Source organism: Chinchilla lanigera, unplaced genomic scaffold, assembly GCF_000276665.1.
Source record: "Chinchilla lanigera isolate Chin_1 unplaced genomic scaffold, ChiLan1.0 scaffold00114, whole genome shotgun sequence".
Classification (NCBI taxonomy): domain Eukaryota; kingdom Metazoa; phylum Chordata; class Mammalia; order Rodentia; family Chinchillidae; genus Chinchilla; species Chinchilla lanigera.
In genome coordinates this window covers 5,448,530-5,475,147 of record NW_004955515.1, presented here as the reverse complement: position 1 = coordinate 5,475,147, position 26,618 = coordinate 5,448,530, and the positions used below count along the sequence as shown (strand labels likewise).

The following is a 26,618-nucleotide window of genomic DNA, read 5'->3' as shown; positions in this document are numbered from 1 at the left end:
TAAAAAAAAAAAAAAAAAATACAGTAGTCTGGTGAGGTGGTGCATGCCTGTAATCCCAGCACTCAGGAGGCTGAGGGAGGAGAATCATTGAGTCTGAGACCAGCCTGGGCTGCAAAGTGAGCTCAAGGCCAGCCTGAACTGCATAGCAAGACCCTGAGTCAAAAAGACAAAAAACAAAGTATATACTGAGCATCTACTATGTACCAGACACAGATCTAGGCAGTGGGGACACAGTGGCTAATAAGCTAGGTGAAACAGAAGCCCTTATATAGTTGTAGTCAAGCAAGATGTAAATCAGTATCTACTAAGACAATTATATATATAAATAAATATATATTATGGCTTGATGGTAACTTCTTGGAACAACCTGTGTCATATGTATTTCATACAGAGCTGATTTCTTTTTTTGTTTGTTTGTTTTTGTCTTTTTGAGACAGAGTCTCACCATGCAGTTCAGGCTGGTCTTTAACTCTCTTTGTAGCCCAGCCTGGCCTTGAACTCACAAGGATTCTCCTGCCTCAGCCTCCCAGTGCTAGGATTACAGGTGTGTGTCACCATGCCTGGTTTCAGAGCTGATTTCAGTAAGAGGCCCGTCTTGAATCTCAGGAGTGTTTATTTAATGAAATATTAAATCTGCTTCCCTATATGGACCTGGGGTCTGACTCCTAACTACTGACCACGTGTTTTTCAGGAACTTGGTATTTTTCATAAGCTCCTCCTCTAACTAGAATTTCAGGAATGATAACCTGGTTCTGGTATGTTGCTTCCTAAATCCTTGAGGCCATCAACAGGAAAACTCTGTATTTGGCTTTCGAAATCCTTGGAGAACTCTTACATGACACTGGTTTGAAATACCCTACATTTCAGTTAGCTCTTCATCAGGACACAAACAATGAACTCAAAGCTGCCCTGAAATTCATTCTTTTAAACAAAAAGCATAACATGGACATAAAGTACAATTGGTACAATCAGAAATATCGAGGCCGGGTGTGGTGGTGCACACCTGTAATCCCAGCACTTGGGAGGCTGAGGCAGGAGGATCGTTGAGAGTTCGAGACCAGCCTGGGCTACAAAGTAAGCTCAAGGCCTGCCTGAACTGCATAGCGAGACCCTGTCTCAAAAAGACAAAAAAAAAAAAAAAAAAAAAAAAAAAAAAAAAAAAGAAAAGAAATATTCCAAATAGTCTAATTCACACAAAGCCTAATTTGAAAAACACAAGTACATTGAACTGTTTTTAAAGAAGGCTTTGTACAAAACTTGCATCAGAATATGCCTATTACTTATTAAAAATAGGGGACAAAGAGATTATGTACAAGAAATACTTTGGGGGCTAAGTTGGACTTCATTTTTTTTAAAAGTTTAGTTTAAATTTTTCTTTGCCAAGATAGGGTCTTACTATATTGCCCAGACTGGTCTCAGACTCCTGGGATCCATGATCTGACCATATCAGCCTCTGGAATGCTAAGACTATAGATGTGTATCACCATGCCAGGCTCATCTTAATGTTTTGAATTAATTACCTAGGACAAAATACAAAGGAATTCCACAAAAAAAAATGACAACCAGAATGATACCCCATCAGTCAGATTTTGACTCCATCAGCCAGATTTTGAGTATTTTCTGCTCTGAAATGTCCTCTTTGTCAGCTAAAAATATTTTTAGGTCAGTTTTCTGGTGAGCCTTGTTGACATTTAGTTTCAAAAACAAAGGTGAAGCCGGATGTGGTAGTGCACCTGTAATCCAGCATCAGGAAGCTAAAGCAGGAGGATTACTGCAAGTTCAAGGCCAGCCTGGACTACAAAGTGAGTCGAAGGCCAGCCTGAACTGCATAGCGAGATCCTGTATCCAAAAAGATAAAATAAACGAACAAAAACTCAATGATGATATTTATTATTTTTGTTTAACTTTTCTTCTTGCTTCTTTATGTTTCTTCCGACAATCCTGTAAAATCAAAAGACTTTGTTAACAATAAATTGTTTTCAAGGTGTTCAATAATTGTAAGGTAACATGGTTACTATCATTGTCAGAGCAGTGGAAACCCATTTTAGAACTGCTCATTGGAATGAACACTCATAGGGAATATTCAAACTTTCAGCTTTAAATGTTTAAGGGTATTTTAATTCAGTCTTTAAATGTCCCCTGATTTCCTGTAACTTAATTAGCCTTGCTGGACTCTAGGACCAACTACTCAAATGAGCTAGTTAGTCTTCAGTTTCCTCACCAGCACCAGCTGTGGGCTGTTTTAAGTTTCCTCCTGTACTATAATTTGGAACGTTTAAATTTTTTTTTTTTTTTTCCTCCGGTACCGGGAACCAAACTCACGACCTTGCGCTTGCCAGGTGGAACGTTTAAATTATGTTCTCAATTATCATCCTTTCTAAATTTTCATATCATATTCCGGTTACCTTTACACCAAGGAAACAATAACACAAAGATAAAACCTTACCTATTTTTGGAGACAGTTAATATGGAGGAACAATACTCACCATAAGCAAGCTGTTTGTTTGCGCTTCCCAAGAACTCTTGCTAATATTATTTCCCACACCTCTCCAGAATAAGTCAGAACCTATGAAGGGAGAACAAGAAAAATGAGGCAGAATATCATTACCAAAATGGATAACATCCTAATGGTGGGTCTCCAATGCCAATTAGGATCATTTTTTTCAATTTATACAAACTTTTCAAAAGTGAATATTTCATTGAGCAACAATGAAAAATAGATTGCTAGAATTTTACTGTTTATAAATGATTTACTGTTATACAATGTTGTTTTTATGTTTTATGCTTTAAGATGGAAAAAAAAAAAAAGCCTGGCATGTTGGTGCCTGCCTATAATCCCAGCACTCAGGAGGTTGAAGCAGGAGGAATGCCACGAGTTCAAGGCTACCCTGGGCTACACAGTGAGTTCGAGGCTAGCTTGATCTATATAATAAGACCATGTACCAAAAAAAAAAAAGTAGGGAGGTAGCTCATGACTGACTACTCCCAGTTACTTAGGAGGTTGAAGCAAGAAGATTACAAGTTTGAGGACAGCCTGGCAATTTAGGGAGACCCAGTCTCAAAAAATAAAAACTAGGCATGGTGTCATATGCCTATAATTCCAGAACTTTGGGATGCTAAGGCAGGAAGATTACAAATTCAAGCCCAGACTTTGCAACATAGTGACCTACTAAGACTCTTGTCTCAAATGAAAAGGCTGAGGATAAACCTCAGAGGTAGATACCCACTGATTCAATTCCCAGTACCACAAAAGGGAAAACAGCAATGTGAAAAAATAAAGTGAATTCACCATTAGCCTGGAAATTTTCATATGGATTTTTGGGGAATTATGTCTAGCATGTAAGCAGGTCCATGTTCATAATGAGTAAGTAAGGAATATCCTCAGTGAGAAGCTCTCAGTCCTAAAGAGTGTTACAAGTCAGCATGTGACACTGCATAGGGTCAGAATTTCCAAATGTGAGTCATTGTAGCTGAGTGTGCAATGAGAGCTGTGCTATTATCTGTTTTGTTTCACTCAATAGAAAGACTGGCTTACCATGAAGTCTTTCATCATTCTTAGAGAAAAAGAAAAACCTAGTGGTCTCTTTTTCAAGAAATGATGGTTCTCTGCAAAGGGGAAGAGGAAGAAAAAGACAGATATTGGTTAACTTTTAGGTTCAACTGTTTTTTCTGTATTTCTTTTTTGTGTGTGTGAGTTGCTGGGGATCAAACCCAGGGACTTGTGCATGCAAGGCAAGAACTTTACCCCGGAGCCACATCCCAAGCCCACTGGTTAACTTTGAATATTTAAGAAATATTTACACTGAAAATATAAACTATTACTGAAAATTAACTTCTTTGTGCTTTCAACATTTTTCTATCAATCTGATGCTTTGATAAAGAGGATTTGTTTAGGTACACATCCTGTCTTCTCAATTTTGGATGGTAATATTCTCACTCTTACCACTGCTGCCATTTGCCCGTGTTTTCCACAGGAAGGCACCCAGCCAATTGCAGCATCCTGTTTTGTGACCATCAGGCTCACTCCCTCAGCACATCTTATCTCCCCTCAAGGTTCTCCAAATCTCCAGGAAAAGATAACACCCTCCCCAGTATAAAAAAGGCTGAAGAAACCTCTAACGGCGCTGAGAAAATTAAACTCTACCTGAATATTAACCTAAGTAATTTCCAAATACTTGCAAACTATGCCAACCTCTGCTTTTAACAATTATGATATAAACCCACACACAAATCCCTTACTCAGGACTGGGCTTTCTGTGATCTGTTTCTTCAGTAACATCTTCTTCTTCTGAACTACTGTCTTGGAACCGAGGATCTCCTTGCCAGACCATCTTTCCAGGTTTCACCGTTTCAACTTTATATGTTTCTATATCATTTTGACAATAAATAAATAAATAAATAAATAAAATGGGATTGTAACTGAGCAATCAAGTATTTCTAAACATATTCAATTGATTACTTGTACCATGTATATATATCTAAATTTTCAGTATGTTAATCATTAATTTAAAAATAGGTAGTATCTTATTCTTCCTTCCTTTTTCTTCTGCAGAGCTAGAGATCAAACCCAGGATCCTGTGCATCCTAGGCAAGTACTCTACTACTCTACTCTATATCCCCACCCCCTAAAATAAGTAACATCTTCCTCAATTTTCAAATATTGGAACAAGCTACCATCTTAATTTTGACATTGCTAAGAATGATTGAAGAGGGAACATAATAGCATTATAAACAGGCATAAAAATAAAGGTTTATAAGTGAGAAATATAATTTTTAAAAAGAACAAAATAGCCATGGCAAATATAGCCAACAAAGAGCTTCTGTGCTAGCCAGAGAAGCCTAAATGAAATACAACATGATTTTTTTCTTTTTTTTTTTTTTTTTTTGGCACTGGGAATCGAACTCTCGACCTCCAGGCAGGCTCTGTGCTGCTGAGCTATATTCCCAGCCTACAGCATGACTTAGTAAAACCAGATTTCTATGCTGGTGGGAAAAGGGATATATCTTTACATTTTCAATTCCCAACATCTCTTTCTAGAACCACTGAAAAAGCTACTGCTATAGGAACTGAAGAGTTGTCATATAAGTCTTCAAAACTTCTCAGCTACTGAAAAAAATCTGTGGTGACTCTGAATCACTTTGAGGCCAATTTCTTACACTTGGCTCTCTATGCCCCTTAGCTCCACTCAGTTTTTTAGGACTGACTCTGGTATTTAAAGAACATAAAATAAGCAGAGCATAAAATGAAACTAGAATATTGCAGGACTTCCTTCTGGACTATCATAGAGCAGACATTTGATATTTATCTGCTATATGCATACATAATATTTTAAGGGTTGATCTTTCAAACAGAATCAATATACTTGTGCATGCATTTTGCTGGATAGGTGTACCCTGTTGTTTACTTTGTTTTTGGTGGTAGTAGGAACTGCAACCAAAGCTTTTGTACCCAAGGACTTGTAGTGTGTCATTCACAGCCTTTTTAAAAAAAATTTGATACAGGCTCTTACTAAGTTGCACAGGCTGGGCTCAACCTTGCAATCCTCCTGCCTCAACCCCGCTCACCCTGGGATTACAGTAATGTGCCATAATGCCAGGCTTATCCTGCCTTTTTTTTTTTTTTTTTGGTGTTTTTGAGGCAGGGTCTCACTATGCAGTTCAGGCTGGCCTTGAGCTCACTCTGTAGCTCAGGCTGTCTCGAACTTGTGAGGATCTTTCTGCCTCAGCCTCCCATGTGCTGGGATTATAGGTGTGCGCCACCATGCCTGACTTACCCTGCTTTTTATAATGAACTTCCAGAAAGCTATACACATATCTTGAACACTAGTATGGAGCAGCCTCCTAAAGAACATGTATTTTCACATGTGGCCTGGATTGGCCTAAAAAGATAAATCTTCTGAAATAGTATGCAAAATTGCAGGTGTTGTACACTTTTCTCTAGGTTCTGGCAAATATCCAAGGTTAAAGTTTGAGATAACTGGCATATTGATGATATAGTATGTTCGTATACAATCAAAGATACCTACTTCTTTCTCCTATCATTTACAGCGCAAGTTTTTTGTAAGTCATGGCATCTGCAACTGCACTGAAGAAATGGAGTGATTCAAATAATTTATTTTACTTCTTCATGATAGTTTTTATATAAGAAGAATGAATACAGTAAATTATTATTTGGCTTCCTTTATATGGAGCTAGCCAGAAACGTGCTCCTTTAAAAGCAAAACATGTTTCTTTCACCTTTAGGAAAGTGACATTTACAATCATGCAGCATTGAATCTCCTATTGTTCATCTAGGTCAAAGAATCCTTTATTCAGACAATGTTAAATCCATTTCACTTAATGGAGACTGCATCAATCAAATACAATCTGCCTGAAATGATAATGTGGGAGAAAAAGAAAAGTACCTTCTTTTACATCTTTAGAGTCTGAATCAAAAAAAGAGAACATAAACCCGCTGGGCTGCTCGGCCTCACTCATCAGGGCTGCACCACCATGGCCTTTCTCCTCCTGCTCTCCAGCACAGGCCTCGCGCTGGGGTGCATCTTCTTCCTTTTCACAGGTATCTTTTGTAGCTTGGAATATGTCTTTCAAGTCTGCAGCGATGTTATAATACATATCTTTGGACACTTCCGGTAGCTTCTCAGCTTCTTCCCTTTTCTTCTTCCGTTTTGCTTTGCTGGAATGACATACATAGACAGGTACACATAGAAAGAAATTTTGGAAATTTCTGAAATTCAGAGAAAGTAAACTGCTTGGATAATTTTACCCCCACCTTCTTGGATAACTTTAATTCCATCCTTTTAACTAAGAATACTCACATAGATTCCTGACCAATAAGCTTTTTTAAAAACATAAAACTGTTGCAAACAGATACAAATACTAAATACAAAACACATTCTTCTATCTCTTAACTTCTACACTACGTTTCAGAAATTATACTGAACTGAACTTGATGATGTACACCTATAATCCCAGTACTTGGGAGGCTGAGGCAGGAGGATCCCTATGAGTTCAAGGCCAGCCTGGGCTACATAGTGAGTTTAAATCCAGCCTGGACTACACAGTGAGACCCTATCTCAAAAATTAAAAAAAGAAATTGTGCCAAAACCATTAGCTATATGGAAATTACTTAGCTTAAGGGTACCTGAAGTTTCCCCATCTCCAAAATGAACATGACCTCTAAGATCATTTTAAATTCTAAAAGTGTGAATTTTACAAAAGTGATAGAAAATAAATTATTCAGTTTTAGAAACAAATTGCAAATGTGCTAAGTTTAATTTCTTTTGAAATGAAATTTTTATGTTGTTACAATTCTTCTCTACATTTAGGAATGGATATGCTTTTTGACCTCAGACAAAAAGTTAGATGGCCATTTCCAATATTGAGATTTTAACTAATGAAACATTAAAATCCTTTTCAGCTCTTTGGGAGGCTGAAGCATGAAGACTGTAAGTTTTCAGTTACTCTCACCAATTTAGTGAGACCTTGTCTCAAAACAAAACAAAACAAAACAAAACAAAACAAAACAAAACAAAATGAAAAAGGGCTGGGGATCTAGCTCAGTGATAGTGTTCCCAGGGTTCAATGCCCATTACCACATCCAAGCACACACAAGTTAAAATCCTTCGTCCTACTAGTCTCCCTTCCATGATAAGCCAGAAGTTCTTAATGACTTATCTACAATGTAAGTAAACAGACTGTCTTAATTAAATAACCTACAGACCATGTCAAAGAAAAAAACTTCGTATTTCATAAAATAAACCAAACTGGCTAGATTTGAAGACAGATGTGCCTCTTACAAAACTGAGCTGAATTAAAAAATAGTGTCCATACAACAGTTCCAGGTCATTCAGAAACTCCTTGACATCTTTGAAGAGGTGCAAGTAACTTCCTCACCCCTTGAGCATGGGGTGGAGTAGTAAACTATTTTAATGAAGAGATTAGGCAGATGTGATAGCATGTAACTCTGAGACTAAGGGCATAGTAAGAACTTAACAGGTCTTGAAGATACCGTTAGTAGAAACTACACAGCCTTCGAGGAGACTGTAGGTAAGCATGATAGAAACTGGGAGAAAGGGATCCTTGTCATGTAGTGGCACAAAGATGACCAACACTGGTACCTGTATTAATGGCCTAATAATCTGGGTGGTCCAGCTAAGCAGATCCAGGAAAATGTAGAAAGTATTTATTTGTCTGTTTACTTCTAGCTGCTTATAGTAAAATGAGAGAAGAGAGAAACTAATTAAAGAGGGAAAAAGAATGGTTTTAAAACAGCCAGAACCTCATGGTTTTGAAGATTCCTAATCCCTCAGAAGGCAAATGACATGTAACTTAAGAAATGGCTTATAAGCAAAGATTGACTCTATGACCCAGGAGCCACCTCCATGATGCTGACTGTGTGTCTTAACTGTACATCAAGTTTTTTTTTATAGTTTGAAATGACTGGGGTAAAATAGAGATGATTTCATGATATGTAAAAACTATATACAAGGGAAATTTCAGCATCTAGTAATACTTTTATTAGAACACATTTTTCTCATATTCTACTTTTCTATTACAAAGGTACAGGGGAGTCATCATAACAGAGGTTGTTGGGCAAGCAAAGCCTGTAATATTTCCTATCTGGCCCATTATAGAAAAATCTATATACCTTGGTTTAAAAATACAACAAAACCCTTTGTTAAGAATTTTTTTTTTTTTTGTACTGGGAATCCAAATGAGGACCTCGTGCTTGGCCAGGCAGCTTTAAGATTGTAGACAGAAAAACAAATGTAGACAGAGCTAATAAACTTCAGTTGTTCAAACAAAAGTTCCTCTATGGGAGTTAAAGGCACTGTATCTTGGCAGCTTAATGGAACTGTAAGGTAAAGATAGCTTGATTTACCTTTCTTTTGGTTTATCATCTTTTGTTCTTTCGTAAGTGACGTGGTCATGCCTCGTTGGATCATAACGTATGATGTCCCTAATGATGTGAAAAAGAAAAAAAAAGGTTGGAAGAGATAAATCAAAACCGTAGTGTAATACTTAATAGCAAATTTTTTGGGGAAAATGAGGCTAAATGATATCAAACGAGTATTATAATCTTGTAAGAAATAGTATTTTATTTTTTCTTGCCACTTCCCAGAGCTTTCTTTTCATTTTAAAAAGAAAAAAAAATTTCAAAGATCTATTGCCTTTTTTGTCTTTAAATTGTGAGTAGTCTTTTTTTTAATTTCTTTTTTTCTGGTACTGGGAATCGAACTCAGGACCTTCCTCTTGCCAGGCAGGTGCTTGTGCCACTGAGCTACATCCCCAGCCTCAAAACACGGTAATAGGAGGATAACAACGGTTAATACGTTGTATATTGTTATCTTTAAATTAGTTACTCAGAGTACAAGATATCAGCATTTAATTGTCCAAAAAAATATTAGCACAAACCTTTCTTTTCAACGAACTAAGAGAACTTGGTAGTGTAACTAACTTAACTATCTTTTATATACATATTATTTTTATTTATGTATTTATTTATTGGCTTTTCCCTTCCTTCTTTTTTCCATTCTCCCAAATCAGTTTTTCTTTCCTTTTGACCCCCATTTTACAATATCTACTATACATTTTGGATCTTATTTACTCTTTTAGCTTCTTACACTAGGGAGACAATACAATGTTTACACATGTGCATGTGGTTTATTTCACTTATGAGTATGGGCTCAAGTTGCATCCATTTACCTATTAAAGTCTCCAGTTAGAAAGACTATTTTTAAAGTATCAGCTTTTGAGTTTTCCTGAATCTTTTGTTACTATTCTAAGCATACTATAAATACATATAGATAAAATAATATAGTATCTAGAATTTGCATAAAATATTCCACTGGATAAGGCAAGGGTTGTAGATTAAAAAAAAAAAAATGGTTATGTGTTGGTAATCTTTTTTGTGGGGGGCAAGGTTTGACAGAGTCTCACCATATAGCCCAGGCAGGCCTTAAACTTGCTACGATCCTCCTGCCTCAGCCTCTCAAGTGCTGGGATTACAGTATGTGCCACTGTGCTCGGCTGTGTTGAGTGATCTTAGAAGCTTGCATACTGAGGTTTTATTACACTTGTCTCTCTAAACTGAAATTTTCCATAATAGTTATATTTACATAACTTAGTAATTTTTGGAGTTAATATTTAAAATGCTTTTAAGTTGTTTCACTAATGGAAGTAATGCTGGTAAGACATCTATGTATGTAAAGAAAGGGATAACATCTATGTAAGTAAATAAAGAAACCATTTAAGATTGGTTTCTTGAAAGGTAAGAATATTTTAAAGAATCTAAAAGATGATGCCAACTGCTCTGCCTAGTAAGTAAAAAATGACCCAGCGAAACTAAGGGTATACCTCAGTGATGCAGTGCTTGCCTAGCACTCATGGAAAGCCCTCAGGTCAATCTCCAGTACGGCAGAAAAGTAAGAACAAGTAAAAGGCCTAGTTTTAAACTCAGTTAAAAAAGGCATTTATGGCAAAAAAAAATATGGTAGAATGGGATAGAATATAAACCATACTTAAATTTCTTAGCAGCTCCTGGTCCTTTGCCTGTAGTGTTGTTTAACTTGATGTTCAAAACACTTTGGATAACATTCAGAGCTTTCTTTTTTTCTGCAGCAAGCTCTTCTTCCTCAGCTGTTTTTTTTTCATTGACCTCTTTCAGGAAATAAGATAATGAGTGTCTTTTGACAAATATAACTTGAAAAATATCAATCACCCAATACTTAAAACAAGCACTTAGGGCTGGGGATTTAGCTCAGCGGCAAAGCGCCTGCCTGGCAAGTGCAAGGTCGTGAGTTCGGTTCCTGGTACCGGAGAAAAACCAAACCAAAAAAAACAAGCACTTAAACATATCCATTGTGTATCCGGAGGGAAGAAAAGTCTGCCTGCATTTCACTAACTTCCCCTGCACAAGACTTCATAGTACAGCAAACTGAAAAATCACATGAGCAGCAAATAAAATGTTCCACTTTTACTTGTAATTATGAAAATGAAATTTGGATTTAATAGCTTTTGTGGTAAGTCTAAAATGTTAACAGTAAGACTGAATGCACCAAGATGCTAATTACAAAACTAAAGTGATCACAGGCTTTGATATCTTTAACATTCAAAAAATATACTCTATGTTGAGTTTGGTGGCACACACCTGTAATCCCAGCACTCATGAGGCTGAGGCAGGAGGATCACTGTGAGTCTGAGGGCAGGTTGGGTTACAAAGTAAGTTCAAAGCCAGTTTGAACTTTACAGTGAAACCTTGTCTCACAGACCAAACAGAAAAAGAAAAAAATATATATACTCTAGATTACATAGAAAAATGATAAAGATAGGGAACGATAAATTTACTGACATGCTTTCTACTCCAGGTGGAATATGAGGTGGGAAAGACAGAGCAGATCCTCAGAAGTGCGAGGAGGCACATACAAAACAAAGGAAACACACACACCAACGCAGCAGAGTGCTGGGAGTTTATATTACTAGGTTGAAACATGAAAATGCTAACTAGAGACCATACTCGTAAGTGAAATAAATCAGACCTGCACGTTTAAGCAACATATTGTCTTACTAATGTAAGAACATGGAAGAGTGAATAAAAACTAGGAGGTATGATAGACACTGTGAAACGAAAGGAAAATGCTCAAAAGTATAGGGCAAGTGGGCTGTGGGAAATGAGATGGGAAAGAAGGGTAAAGTATGTATGTATGTATATACAGGATAGCTAACATAGTTGTTCTACTGTCTTCTATTGCTTAACTGTAAGGAATAGTTAATGATTATTTGTTTGATCAATCTTGCATGTCTCTGTTTGTTTTCCTGAGAAATCACTTTGAAGATAGCAATATGTAATACAACAACCGTTGTTAATTTCCTACAACTTTGTCTGTAATTCTGTGTTGTTTGTATTGTTCTTATGCTATTTTGTAAATGGATGTCTATTTGTTAATATATTTTCCTTCTTTTATTTTTAAAATAAATTAAAAAAAAAACCCATAATTTTAGTTTCCAAAATCAGCAACTTTAAATTTTAACCTAATAGTAATCATTAGGGAAGCAGAATACAACAATAAGAAGGGGTGGAGGTGATGTAGTCTGGTTGTACATTTTATTTGTGGGATAGACAAAAAAATTGTGCGTCAGAAATTGGGAGAAAAAAAAGTTAGGAAGGAAAAGAAGATGACAGAGGAGCCATCTGGAGAAATGCCACGGCACTTGAGAAGTTGTTCTGGGTTCTGAAACAGACAAGAGCACAGGAGGTAGCAGAGTAACCACCATGTTTAACTTAACACAATGGAGGCTCTTGGCTCTTGAGATTCCACTCATACCTGAACTTTCCACATAGGATTCTGAGTGGAAGATCTGAAGTCAAGTGTCAGGTTGGACACATAAACTGGTAAGGACCATGAAAAACTTAGCAGAACCTTAGCTTCTCAAAGTGTAGAATACTGATGATAATTCTCCAGAGCAATCAACAGACTCATCAGAAATTATCAGAGAAAGAGGATGTCAGGAATGCAAAGGAGGTGAGGACTAGGATGCAAATTAGATGAACCTAGGAGGGTGAAGAAATACCAAAGAAGACAAGCTAGAGGTTCTGAAATTAGGAGAGGGATTTGGGGAGAGGTTATTCAAGGTGGCCTTATATGACATAAAATCTTTTTTTTTCTTTTTTTGGAGAGACAAGGTTTCACTATATAGTGTAGGCTGGCCTCAAATCTGTTGCAGTCTTCCTGCCTCAGCCTCCTGAGTGCTGGGATTACAGGCATGTATCACACCTGGTAGAAAGTAAGATTTTATAGATAATGTGGACCCACAGTTATAAAAAAAAGGCCTTAAGAAGTAGGATTAGGATACCTCTAATAGCATCATTCTTCTCATATCTCTAAGGGTGAATTCAATAGAACAACATTCAATGGTACTCTGCTTTTTAAAAAACATGCACCCAGCATGCATACCAGTGGAAGACAAGAGACTTTTCCCATTAGAAAACCAAGGGTAATGTAACTATCCTTCACAGCCTCCATAAACCTGCCACACTGCTGAGAAGGACCGCCAGGGACTCACCTTCCTCTTAGGCCAGGAGTGGAATGTAAGAAATTGTATGTTTGGTGGATGCTGTCTAATCCTGTCCTATTCAGCAGCTTCAAGGAATTAAATTTTACTAAGTAAATATATGAAACAAATTTATTAACCAAAAACATGTGAATACAAACTCTCCAAAGTCTCACGGGTAGAGTTTCTTCATGTATTTAATGATGGAGATTTCTTACATTGCTAGTTCTGACATTAAGACCTTTTGGACAATGAAGCATTTACCTTCTTGTTCCTCTTCACTGTCACTCTCTAGAAATCTAGAGTCCATGCGGAATCTGTCGTCACTGCCAAAGTGCAACTGTAAATCCATGAGCTACACAGACAAAAAGTAGACACAATTGACAACCACATTCCCAAGAAACTGCTTCTAAAGAAGACTCTCCAAGTGCACCTCCTCAGCCCTGAAATTCACATGGACAACATCTGCATAACGTCACCTGCCCTGGAGTCAACTAGAAGCTCAAAAAGAGTCCCTCACTCAAGAGTCCCTCCCCAGAGAAACACCCCTGCCCTGTAATGCAGGTCCAGACCTGCTCAGCTTTACCTAGGAAAGGACTATGGAAAACTAAGAGATGCTATGAGTTTTTTAGTTATTAGTCTTCACGAACCTTTTGTCCAGCTCTGCCCTCAAACTGAGGTTTAATTTTGAACCTGTCATTGTCATCCTCAGAACCCGATTCCTCTTCTTCGTCACTGTTAAATAGCTTCCCAGATGCTTTAGCCATGGATTCCTGCTATATACATGAAAAGAGAAACATTTATTAACTGAGGCAACTAGCATTTCTTTCATAATGAAGTCTCACCATATTTAAAAACAACCCAGATAAATATAGCATGAACAAGTAGATGGTGGACTGGATGGAAACTCCTGACTCAAGGCTCACTAACTGGCTCTTATGGACTCCCCAATGCCAGCTGGAGTTGTGGGGGGCAGAACAGTCTCTGCCGTCTTCCACTAATATTGACGTGACTTTGCAGATGATGTAGAAAACATGGGTTTATGTGGGCTAAGACCTCCAGGACTCTGGTTTCTCAGTGTGCAGGGGCTTGGGCAGACCTGGGTCTCATTATAGCTCCCAGGAGGATTTCTGGCCAAACTGGCCATTTTATGGAGGTCTTAGAATGGAATGGACAGACGTGGACATGCGAAGTAGACTAATGTCTACAGGGACATCTGGTACATCTTACTTTTATCAGCTCTTCTCCTGGCAGGTTTTGCTCTTGAGTGGATGTCTCCTCAATTTCACTTTCACTGTCAGAGCCAAATATGATATGTGTTGGCTTGTCCTGTGGAGGTCCATCCTAAGGAATCCATTAGAAGCATCACAATTTAAGACAACCCAACCTCACAGCAAAATTTATCCAATCTCATCATTTCCTTCCCCTGCTATCCTTCCCACTCTTATTTACTGAATGCCATTATCATCTGCTCTTCATCCAAAACCAAACTCAGGACTTCTTTTTCTCCATATCCAATGAACACCACCAAGTCCTCTAAATCCAACCTTCTTGGTATCTTGTTTGTTTGTGAGATAGGGTCTCACTCCATAATTCAGGCTGGTGTTGAACTTCCTATATAATCCAGGTTGGCCTTGAACTTGTGGTGATCCTCACTTCAAGTGCTGGGATTACAGGTGTGCACCACTACACCTGGCCTTCTTGGGACCTTTAAATCTATTCCCACCACTGCTGCCTTGGTTTCGGCCCTCCAGCTCCCAAAGTCTCTGCCTCCAGATTTGAACCATACAATTCATTTTCATCCTGACCTGAAAGGATCTTTCCTAAATAGAGGCTGAAAAACTTTTTCTTTAAAAGATCAAAGAATAAATGTTATAGACTCTGCAGGCCACATATAGACTCTTTCCTGTATTTAAAAACTATTCTAAGCTTGAAGGCAATATATAAACAAGTCATAGGCTATATGGCCTGAGAGCTGTAGTTTCCCAACCCCTGTTCTAGAATTAAAATTCTTCACTGTTTTTCACAACCTTAAGAATGAAGTCTAGGGGCTGGGGATTTAGCTCAGCGGCAAAAGCGCCTGCCTGGCAAGCGCAAGGTCATGAGTTCGGTTCCTGGTACCGGAGAAAAACCAAAAAAAAAAAAAAAAAAGAATGAAGTCTAATTTTGACAACCTCTGCAAGCTCATCCCCATTTATCACTCTGGCCTCATTTTTTGCTACCTCACATTCTACAAATCTCAATCTTACTGACTAAAATTGTTCACCTTTGAACAAACTGCTCACCTTTCTTGGAACACCTTCACCTTTTCTGCTCATTTGCCACTCATTTCTACTTATCCCTTCACCCGTCTCAGCTCAGGAAGCCTCCTGACCAGCTTGGTGCCCCACTGGAGTAGACCACAAATGTCCACTCATCACACTATGAGCCAATAGCTGCATGAAAGGCAGGATCATCATCCATGACCTATCAATCTAGCATGTAAAAATGGACTATTAGAGCAAAGTACAAGGCTCATTACAGTGAGTGTTAGCAAGCTCTGGCAAGATACAAATCACTTTGAAGTCATTATACCTGTTAACAGTTTCTAAATGAAAACCATCAAGGTACTACTTGGAGGCCAAGGCAGGAGGATTGCAAGCTCAAGGCCAGCATGGGCAACTTAGTGAGAACATGTCTCAAAACTTAAAAAAAATAGAAGGGCAAGGGATGCTATGTGACGCTCTGGTTCAATGTCCAGTACTGAAAGTGAAAAAAAAGATAAAACAATGAAGAAACTTTTGGGGATATTTTGTGTGTGTGATGGGGACCAAACCCACAGCTGGATGTGTGCTAGACAAATGATGTACCTCTGAGCCACATTCCCAGGCCCTAAACAAAATTTTACATAAATGTTTTCTATAAATATTAGAGTTTAATTTCACTTCCTTTGGGATGCAATATTTAATTTAGGATGATAGAAGCTTCTAATTCAAGGACATAAAATCTGCCAGTGGTTAAAACTAAGAAAACAATGAGCTCCAAGGAGGCACACTTTCACGGAAAGGAAGACCTGGACTTTTAAAAGTGTTCTTACCCATGTCTTGTACTCTGAGTCATTGCTTTAAGGACAGTAATATGCAATGTATTAACTATTTTTTTTTTTTTTTGTGTATTGGGAATTGAACTCAGGACTTTGCACTTGCCAGGCAGGGGCTGTGCTGCTGAGCTATATCCCCGGCCCTTTATTGTTATTCTCCTATGATCTTGTTATGAAATTTTGTTTTACCTTTTCTCCATTAAAAAAAAAAATGTTCCAATAAAACCCACATACTGAGAATATACTTACTAAATTTGCCAGTGCATTGTGCACCAGCTGCTTCTGTGTTTCTTTTGCTTTCTGCCTTGCCGCCAAGGCCGCCAAACGCTTCTGATTATCTTCAGCAGGCTTAGTCTGAGCATCCATACTTAATGAGTTATTAACGGAAAGTGAGAAGTCAGCTGTGCTCTCCCGAGTATCCTCCCTGTGAGAGTGCTTTGGTGGTTTTCCATGAGATGTGACACTTCTGGAATTAGACTTCTCTTTGTCTCTATGTTGGGTACCATGGCAACTATCTTTATCAAACCCTATCTTGTGAATCTTTGAACCAAGACTTAAAGATTTCTTACCTTTTAATGGCAATAGACTAGAAAGATTTCCACCTTCCTTGTCTGAACTGCTTGGGGAGACCACCTTGTGATCTTGAGTCTCACAAGTGAACTGTCTTGGAGGTTGAATGTGACTTGGGCCATTTGTCTTCTTTGTATGTTGCCATGTAGTTAGTTTGCTTGGTGAGCCATTAGCATGTGGCAACTCATTTTCTATTGAGACGCTACTGGAGTCCCCATGTTTCAAGGAACCTAGTTCTTTACTGGTATTATTTGAGGCAATATTCAAGGTCTTTTTCACTGATTCCTTTCCATACAGACAGCCTACTCCCTTGAATGCCTGAAATTTTGGCTTTTTCTCATCTTCCTTTGGTTTCTGCTTACCATAGGTGCTTTCCTCCTCTAAAAGGGAAGCCAGAATCTCCTCAGGACAAATGCACTGTTTGCCTGGGTAGATGCCACGGGGCGTCTTGGGGCTCTTGCACATTCTATCAAACTTACAGCTTGTGGCAGTTTGTGGGTCACTGCTCTCAGCATCTTCTGGAGCCCCCAGATTACTGCTCGCCAGCTGTTCCAAATCAGCCAAAGTGAGATTCACTCGGGGACAGTTTTTCATCATGGTTTCATATTCTTCATCTCCTTCAGACTCCTCACTGTCACTGATGCTGGAATCAGATGGAGACTTACAATTAAGAGGCTTCATTCCGTCACTAAGGGCTGATTCTTTGTTGTTTTTTCTTTTTTGTAGTTTATTACAATGATTGGAAAACTCTTTCTTTTTGAAAGATTTCTTGCTTATAGGTTTTTCTGCCTGAGAAAATTCTGTACTATTTTTTACTTTACTGATGTTTTTTTTCATTGCAATGATTTCATCGGTATCACCTGAATCATACTCATAATCGTTTCCCATAATATTGTCATTAACACTGCAAGAGAATTTATTCATACACAGACTTGATAAAGAATTAAGTTTATGAACATCTGATTTGAAATCATCCCTTACAACTTCAAAGGGATCATTTTCAGATTCACTGATGGAGGACCATGAGGTTCTCTGTAACTTTTCCTCTTTTGCAATTATCATTCTTAATTCATCTTCAGAATCAATATCATCATCAGACATGCTATTTATCTTCTTGACAGTTTCCAAGCAAGAAGTCTGACAAAGTATATTTTTAAGTTTTTGAGCATCAGAATCAAGCATAGGGTGTGATTTAGAAAAAGTAATGGAATCACGAGGTGTTTTTTGTGTAGCTTGTTGCTGTGGTGATAAGTTTTTCTCCATTACCCTATTGGTCCTGGGATTCACAGTGGAACCCTGGCCCTGCTGTACTTTCATGATCTTCTTAGGAGTACTGAGAAAGTCAGAGAACTCTCCTCGCCGCTTCTTACTCATTGGGTCATTGCCTCCTTCCAGTTCCCAAGTGAGCCTAGTTATAGGAATGGTATTTGTGAAATCCTCCCCTATCTTCTTTAGGTTGTGGCAGTATTTTGATGGATCATATTTCATGATGTTACCCACAGTCAAGGAACTAAGCAAAGGCACTTAACTGTTCAGGAAATGCATTAGTCTGGTAGAAAAAAAAAAAAGTGTTGAATCTCAAGCAAGCCATTTACTTCATCTTACTCTTTAATTTCTTACTGAGATTATCAAATGAGTAACCCTTCAGGGTTGATGAAATTGAGCTCTTTGTGACATTTCCAGAGTTAAAACTACCATCATTTGGCAGAACTTACTTAGACTGTACAGACATTATAGCAAACCCTCTGATAATATATACATACCCTCGACACCACCCCTTCAAGGTCTCAAACTGGTCTCACTGAACAGGAATCAAAATTTGCCTGGTCTCAACACTATTTCTTTGTTCACCATTCTCCCACTGGCCTGCATATTTTTGTGTGATATTTTCCATTTTCCTCTTTCTAGAGCCACTTCCTACCACTCTTTTTTGCGGGGGAGGGGTTGGTACTGGAGATTGAACACAGCACCTTTATACTGGGCTATCACCCAGCCTCCTTTTAATTTTTTGCTTTGTGATAAGGTCTTGCTAAGCTTCCCAGTCTGGGCTCAAGCTTGCAATCCGTCTGTTTTGGCTTCCCACCATGCCAGGATTACAGGTCTGCACTGCCATGTCTAGCTACTGTCCACTACTTTTCTAGTAATTTGAAAACCATCTCAGTTCTTCTAAAGCCTTTTATAATGAGCCCTTGTTCTTTCATCCCTTTACAGCTATAATTGTTGTGAATCCATATGCAACATGATGTATAAAGTCATAAATAAAAACTGCTTCGTTGGCATTCATCATTCATATTTCTTAATTTGTATTTAATTATGTAAAAACCTCATAACATTTTCTCATAATTTTCTTTTTTATTAAATTTTTTTTAAAGTAATTCTGTAATTGTTTTATACATGTACTTACTTTGCCTAGAAAGTGGGAACATAAGAACTTTTTTTTGGTCCTGAGAACTGAACTCACGACCTCGTGCTTGCCAGGCGGGTGCTATGCTGCTCAGCTATATCCCTGGCCCTTTGCAACATAAAAACATTTAAATCACAGCCAGGTGTAGTGGTGCATACCGGTAATCCCAGCACTTGGGAGGCTGAGGCAGGAGGATTGTTGTGAGTTTGAGGCCAGTCTGGGCTACAAAGTGAGTTTAAGACCAGCCTCAACTGCAGAGTGAAACCTTGTCTCAGAAAGACCAAAAAACCTTTAAATCAACACCCAACTATTTATTGATCAAGGCCATGCAGTTATAAATGCATTTTGCAAGTAACATCAGACTGGTAAATAAATACTGAGAGGTTAATCACAAAGGATATTTTACGTTTATGTTGATTCTTAAGGTGAAGAATGGGTAAGACTCTTCCAAATTTACTGACCACCCAATTCTAGAGAGAGAGAAAAATTGAATGTATTTACAATATACAGTATATAGCACAAATATAAACAAAGTAACAACACACAAATGTAATTTTTAAAAAGTTGAACTCATAGTGAGCCATTATTACTGTTGGACCTAGCTTTGTGACAATGAAAAAATATTTATCAATGAGAAAAAGTGTGAGAGAAAAGAAAAAAGAGAAAATTTAGAGCAACTATGAATTCTAAATAGCATGGAGGATAGTAAATAAAATACTCCACCTATCCATCTATTATAAAGGCAAACTTGGAATGACCCGTACTTCTCACACTTATATCCCCTGATACACTGCATCTGCCTGGGCTTTGACTTTTTTCTCTTTAAAATGACAAGGAACTATGCTTATCTAAGTTATACATACACTTTGAAAAACATAAAGTGGTACCTATGTTAACTACTTCAAAGGAAGAGGGGGAAAAAGCGACTAGCTTTAGATAAGACACCACAATGATGTCAGTTGTCAGTTCCTGGGCTGGCTCAGGCTACCAGAGGAGACTCACCTTGTGCCCTGGTACTTCTGTCCCTGGCACAGCTTTCATATGGAAATCCACCCCTCCCATCTTTTCCAACAAGTTGGTGCTGCCTGTTGATTTTTCTTTCTCTGCTTTTGCTTCTTCTCTTTCTTGGGCCAATCTGAATCAAAGGGAAAATATAATTAAGAGTTGAAATGATCAATCATAGAAAATGGTAATTTTCCTTCAGTTGATCCTAAACATTGTAAACAGCTTTATAGTATGAAAAACCAAAAGAAACAAAATATGGTTCCTTATGCATACTCTATTGTTAAATTTTTGTCTAGTTACTTCAGCTTCGTTCTATACATAAATACATACATTTTAAAATGTCATCTAGATAATTCTGTAGGTATAGTTGGGGTAACCTTTTCAAAACTTTTGCCAAGTGTGGTGGGACGTGCCTGTAATCTCAGCTGAGGCAGGAGGATTGCCACAAGTTTGAGGTCAACCTGGGCTACATACTGAGTTCAAGATTAGCCTAGGCTACATAATGAGACCCTATTTCAAAAAGACAAAAAGAAAAAAAAACAAAAAAAACCCCCACTTATCATTATATGTTCTTTGAAAACATTTTTCTGATCACTGTACAACATGTACTGCATAAATCTATTTATCAGGGTCCCGCTGCAGCCAACTGAACAGTAGAGGGCTGAGCATGAAGGCTTCTTTCCTCCTGACCTGCCTTCTCCAGGCTCTGGTGTCCACCCTGACATCTTTGTTCTGCTCCAGCAGATGTCTTACTTCCCTTTGATAGATAACCAAGACCACCAATCACAAACTCCCTCAATTCTCCCTCAATTCTTAAATTCTTCAATTTAAGAACTTTTGGCATTGTATGTATCCTCCTCCCTTTACTCCTGCCGATGAGGAAGACATGTCCTTATGTAGCCTAACTTCTTGTGATAGTTTCTGCCCTCCTAATGCAGAGAATGCCATTTCAACCTTCCAATTCAAATTATCCCAACTCATTCAGGCTTCCATAACTTCTCTGACCAATCCACAATGGTCTCTTGGCCTCTGCTCTGTCTCCCAGTTTTTCCTTCCTAGCCATGCTCCTCTAGCACATTTGCTCCATGCTCCAAGACAGCAGCACCTTTTGCTGTCCCTGCTGGGCACATGCTAGCAGGGCCTGCCCATGGTCATACTCAAATGCTGCTGAATGGAAAGTGCATGATTGCTCTAGTCACAGCCAGAAACAAAATCAGATTCTTACCTTTCCCATAAGACCAGTCACCTCAAACATGTGCCAGTGAGCTGCTTGCCACTTGCTTTAGACTGTATCCTTCCTTGGTTTGGGACAATCTTATCAATTTTCCTGGTTATTCCATTCACATATTCTTTCTTTCTTTCTTTTTGTTTTTTTGAGACAGGGTCTTATTATGCAGTTTAGGCTACCTTGAACGCACTGTGTAGCCCAGGCTGGCCTTGTACTCATGGCAATCCTCTTGCCTTTGCCTCCTAAGTGCTGGGATTATAGGCATGCACCACCATGCCTGACTTCTATTCATATATTTTTAAAATGTTTCCCAATTCAAAAGTTCCCAAACTAGCTGGGCATGGTGGTGCATGCCTGTAATCCTAGTACTTGGGAGGCTGAGGTAGAAGGATCCTTACAAGTTCAAGACCAACTTAGGCTACAAAGAGAGCTCAAGGTCAGCCCGAACTGTATAGTAAGACCCTGTCTCAAAAAGACAAAAACAAAAACAAAAAACCCCCCAAAAAGAAAGTTCCCAAACTAATCTTTCCTTTTGAAAATTTATCTTTAGATTTTTTTTAATTCTAAAGGTTACACTGCTTTGTTCTTAAATTACTTTTATTCCTGTATCTATAACAATCTTTATATTTTTCTATGATACAGCATTAGTCTAAATCAACACAAATAATTCAATAGTGTATTATAATTCTACCTGTACATAACCCTAAGACTCAGTAATACCTTTTTTGTTTTGGGGTTTTTTTTGGTGGTACCAAGGATTGCACCCAAGGCCTTGCACATGCCAGTTAAGCACTCTTCCAATGAGCTACATTCCCAGTCATGCAACTGCACTTTCTTTTTTCTTTTTGTCTTTTTGAGACATGGTCTTGCTGTGCAGTTCAGGCTGGCCTTGAGCCCACTCTGTAGTCAAGGCTGGGTTTGAACTCACAATGATCCTCCTGCCTCAGCCCAGCCTCTCAAGTGCTGGGATTACAGGTGTGCACCACCATGCCCGGCTGTAACTGCATTTTCTGATGCAAATCCCAGAAAAACATTTATGCACATGCAGGATCATCTACAATCATAAAAAGGTGGAAACAGTCTAAATGTCATCAGTAGAAGGGAGAAACTACTCTGTGGTACAACTATTCTCGGAATTTCTTTTTCTTTTTTTTTTTTTTTTGGTGCTGGGAATCGAACTCAGGACCTTGCACTTGCCAGGCAAGCACTTGTGCCACTGAGCTACATCCCTAGACCTATTTTCTGAAATTGTACCGATAGTCATTACAAAAAAGGGGAAAGGTTACGTATGCCAGAAAAAAATCACTTTAACAAAGAAAATACAGTAAATATACAATTTTTTATAGTTTAATATACACAGAGGTAACTGTACTGCATTAATTCTCTTTTGGTAGGGTCTGGGACAAAGAATCAGGCTTAAGAGGGACTTCAGTTGTACTTGTAAGCATTTGTTAACAATACAGTATGTTACTTGATAATTTCAAAGAAAGTGAATATATAAAACCAATACACAGAAATGGGGTCTAAATCCACGAGAAGCAACCTTACCTGTGTAAAAAGCTTTCTTTTGCTAGTTGAATTTGTAGTATTCCACCTTTCCATTTTGTTTTGTTTAAAATGGACATACCTAAAAGGTAAAGAACATGGAAATGCAAAAATATACTTCAGTGCATGTTTTTTTATAATGATTTAATATCAAAGAAAGTAGGCTTGTTTATCATAAAGAAACACAAAGAAAGTAGAGGATAAATGTAACCTGGAGAGAGAGGTAACCCAGGCTCCCATCTTACTTTGACCATTTACCTGAAAATTTCTTATGTTCCCTATCTAACAGCTGCAAAATTTATTTGCAGTTTGTTTATAAAGTAGTATCAGGAACCTTTGCTGAATACGTGACATTTATTTAATATTTTCTTATCATTTCCCAACTATAACTATGAAACATAATATTTTCATGTGGATCTGAAGAAATTTTAAAATCCTGTAGTATTTTACTTTTATCAACTCATACCAATTATCTCTGTAGAACCTGGAAAAAAATGATTACAAGCAATTGAACTATGTTTGAACTATTATGCCCTACTTGAGTTTTCTATCCATTTCCTTAATTTTCTATGTGATAAGTACTATGCTAAGTACAGACGTATTATTTAATTTAATCATTATAGTAATATGAGGCAGTATTATCTTTTTTCATTTACTGGACAAGCAAATTGGGGCTTAGACTCTTAAATTACCTGCCACAGGTAACATAGCAGAGCTTACACGTTCTTAAGCACAATTTCATGTTTCCTCAAAGAACAATACAATAATCTCTGCAAATGAAATGATAAAAGACTGATGGTCTTCCTGTCAGCAAGTATGTTCCTTTTATTTATAAGTTCTCTTTTATTTTATTTTATTTATTATTTTTAAATGTTTATTTGTAAGTTCTCTTGACTTTTTTTGTGGGGCTGGGGATTGAACTTATAGCATGCATTTAGGCTCTACATGTCTAGCCCTCTCTTAATTTTTTTTTTCAGTATTAGTGGATCAAACCACTGAGCTCCATCCATAGCTCTTTTCAAAAATGTTTTATTTTGAGACAGGGTCTTGCTGAGTTGGCAACTCAGTTTTCATTAAGTGCTAAGATCACAGGTATGTGCCACTGTGCCTAGCCTCTTTTGACTTTTTGACCTGAAAGTAACTAGAATACATTGCTGCATCAGCAGCACTGTAGACTGTGTCCCCTTCCCACTTCACTTCAATAGTGAAGGCCACCATTCACTCTCAGCTTTCTGAAGCTTAGAATAAGAGGTATCACTGTTTTAAAGATGGGCTTAAGAGGGAATAGTATTTATCAGCAATGACTAGATGACCGAGAACAGAACAGACTGAGGAGGTGTGTGGCCAAGTATTGAATAGAATATGTATAACAGCGGGTTTCTATGAAACTTTCACACCTGTCCAAATTATCTGAGAAAACCAGGTTTTAAATGTCCCTACTAGCAATATGCTACTGCAGTTTGCAGACACAAATGGAATTGACCTAACCCTGGCAAGATGGAGGATACCACAATTTCTTAATCATGGTCATAATTCAGAAGAGGCTGCTGAGATTTAGATTTAGAACCAGAGTTATTCCAAGTTATACAGTGATGTCAAAGGACAAATAGCATAGAAAATATATGATAATCTTACATTTTTTCAGTTCTGCTTCCGCTACTCTGATGTTAACATATGCAAAGACTTTCTGTGTGTTTCCTAAAAAAAGAAAAAAAAAATATTTAAAGTCTTATTTAGAGAATGTAAAAATAATGAACTTTCTAAATTTAAAACATGTTCTTAGAAATTAATTCTTTCAAAAAACAACCTTATTTTTCATTAGATACAAAGATTATATTTTTCTCTTTTTTTGAGAGGATGTAGTGGGGATAGAACCGAAGATCTTCATACTGAGCTATGTCCTCAGCATCCCTTTTATTTTGAGACAGTGTCTAGCTAAGTAGCTAAGATGTCCAGGCTGGGCTTGAACTTAAGATCCTCCTGCTTCAGCCTCCCAGGGTGGTGCCAAATCCACAGCAATACTCAACCACATGCATAAAGAACTGCCTGTAGTGGGTTAACAGTTCTAAAGATCACCTCCCACCACTCATGTCTGACTACCTGCCCATATTGGGATTATAGGTATATGTAACCACTCCAAGCTAAGACTGTATTTTCTGATTATAAAAATGTTCTAAAAGAAAATATCAGGTAATCAAGTTAAAAAAGCATTGTTTCTAAAATCATATGCTTTAGATGTTTTCCTATTTCAGAAATTAATTTTGATCAGATTCCATATGATATAAAGTGCTTCTAGGGGCTGGGGATTTAGCTCAGCGGCACAGCGCCTGCCTGGCAAGCGCAAGGTCATGAGTTCGATTCCTGGTATGGGGGGAGGTGGGAGAAACAAACTGCTTCTAAGTATCACATATCACTTTCATCATTCAGAGTTAACACTTACCTCTGGGGTTGTTTTATTTTGTAATACTTGACCTGAGTTATGTTTTCCTTTAATCATTCAGTGAAAAATTATAAATTTACCTTGGTCATCCTTTCGTGTAATGATCTCCACATCAGACACTTCTCCAAATCTGCTGAACTGATTTTGTAGATCTGTCTTAGAAATGGCTTGGCTAAGGCCACCCACAAAAAGGCGCTTTGCTTCTCTGCTGTCTTTCATGAAAGCTGGTCATATACTCGGCGTGTCCTACTAGGGAGATAATTTTCTGTACATGGAAGAGTTCTTTCTCACGGTTCTTCTCACATGTAATACCCTGAACCTTCTGTGCTAAATTAGTCTCCTGGTGTTACATTTTACTTCCTATTGTATTGCTTCCAATACTATGCCTGGAGGCTATTTAAGCCCATATCCACATTCTTTCAATGCATTATGGGACCACACCAGCATACACATATAGACACAATTATACACTACCTGTTTTATTTATTCACATTGTTGGGTGTTTTTATTTATTTGGCAGTGAGGATTGAACCCAGTGCCTCCTGCACACTAACCAAGAACTCGAGCACTGAGCTACACCCCAGCCCTTATTCTGCGCTGGGGTTTGGCTAGTGTCTCAGCCTTCCAAGGAGCTGGGATTACAGGCGTGCGCCACCATTCCTCGCTATTGTTTGTTCATACATTCTTTTCATTTTTTTCACTTAAAGCTAAAGAAGAAAAACAACTCTCTAGGTGCTCCACTGCCCTAAGAGTAATAAACAAATACTGCAATTACAATATCATGGGACAATAAAACTGTTTGCAAAGTGCGCTGTTCAGGCACCAAAAGAGCCGCTGATATGAGAGCTACTATAGATAATCCGGGTCTCCTGGAGTTGTTACCACTATAGTAACAATCCCGTTGGATCAGAGGGACTCAGGAAGTTTCCCAGAGGTAATGAAGTCTGACGCCCTTTAGCTCTCTCACCTCCTTTAGTGCCCTGCAGGCGTTCAGCTCTCAGCCTGCTCTTACCCAAAGACATCACAAAACAGCATCAGAAGCCCAATGCAAGCCGTGCGGTGTGGGTTGAGAGTTAAAGTGTACCTCTTCCTGGTAGCTTCCATCTCCAACCTACCCACCCCCATCTTCTTCCAAAAGAGCCCAAGAAGAGAAGGAGGCCAGGTTGAACAGTCCCATCACTCCCTATGCCCGAACCCACTGCTCACCACGCCGCCTCTCACAGCCTCCGCCGCGTAGACCTGTCTTCTGGTCACGTGTCCCAGCAGGTACCTTCTCTTTTCCTTCCTACTCCAT

The 26,618-nt window shown here is 38.2% G+C and overlaps 1 protein-coding gene across 4 annotated transcripts; it reads right to left on the bottom strand.

Moving 5' to 3' along the window:
• Positions 1-1,869: 1,869 nt before the first annotated feature.
• Positions 1,870-26,618, bottom strand: Nol8 (nucleolar protein 8). 4 transcript variants are annotated; one of them, XM_005408915.2, is made up of 17 exons: positions 26,531-26,618; positions 25,405-25,570; positions 24,520-24,582; positions 22,888-22,966; positions 20,109-20,241; positions 19,508-19,576; positions 16,382-18,193; positions 14,284-14,397; positions 13,704-13,829; positions 13,318-13,408; positions 10,524-10,662; positions 8,885-8,962; positions 6,405-6,676; positions 4,240-4,366; positions 3,536-3,606; positions 2,487-2,566; positions 1,870-1,941 (listed from the first exon to the last, which is right to left on the bottom strand). In XM_005408915.2, the coding sequence occupies exons 2-17, from the start codon at positions 25,541-25,543 to the stop codon at positions 1,891-1,893; spliced, it is 3,444 nt and encodes a 1,147-aa protein (XP_005408972.1). In that variant the 5' UTR covers positions 25,544-25,570; positions 26,531-26,618; the 3' UTR covers positions 1,870-1,890. The 4 variants fall into 4 exon arrangements, with proteins under 4 accessions (XP_005408972.1, XP_013362320.1, XP_005408973.1 ...); XM_013506866.1 differs by having other exon boundaries at positions 13,704-13,826; positions 25,405-25,573; positions 26,531-26,615; XM_005408916.2 differs by having other exon boundaries at positions 25,405-25,573; positions 26,531-26,614.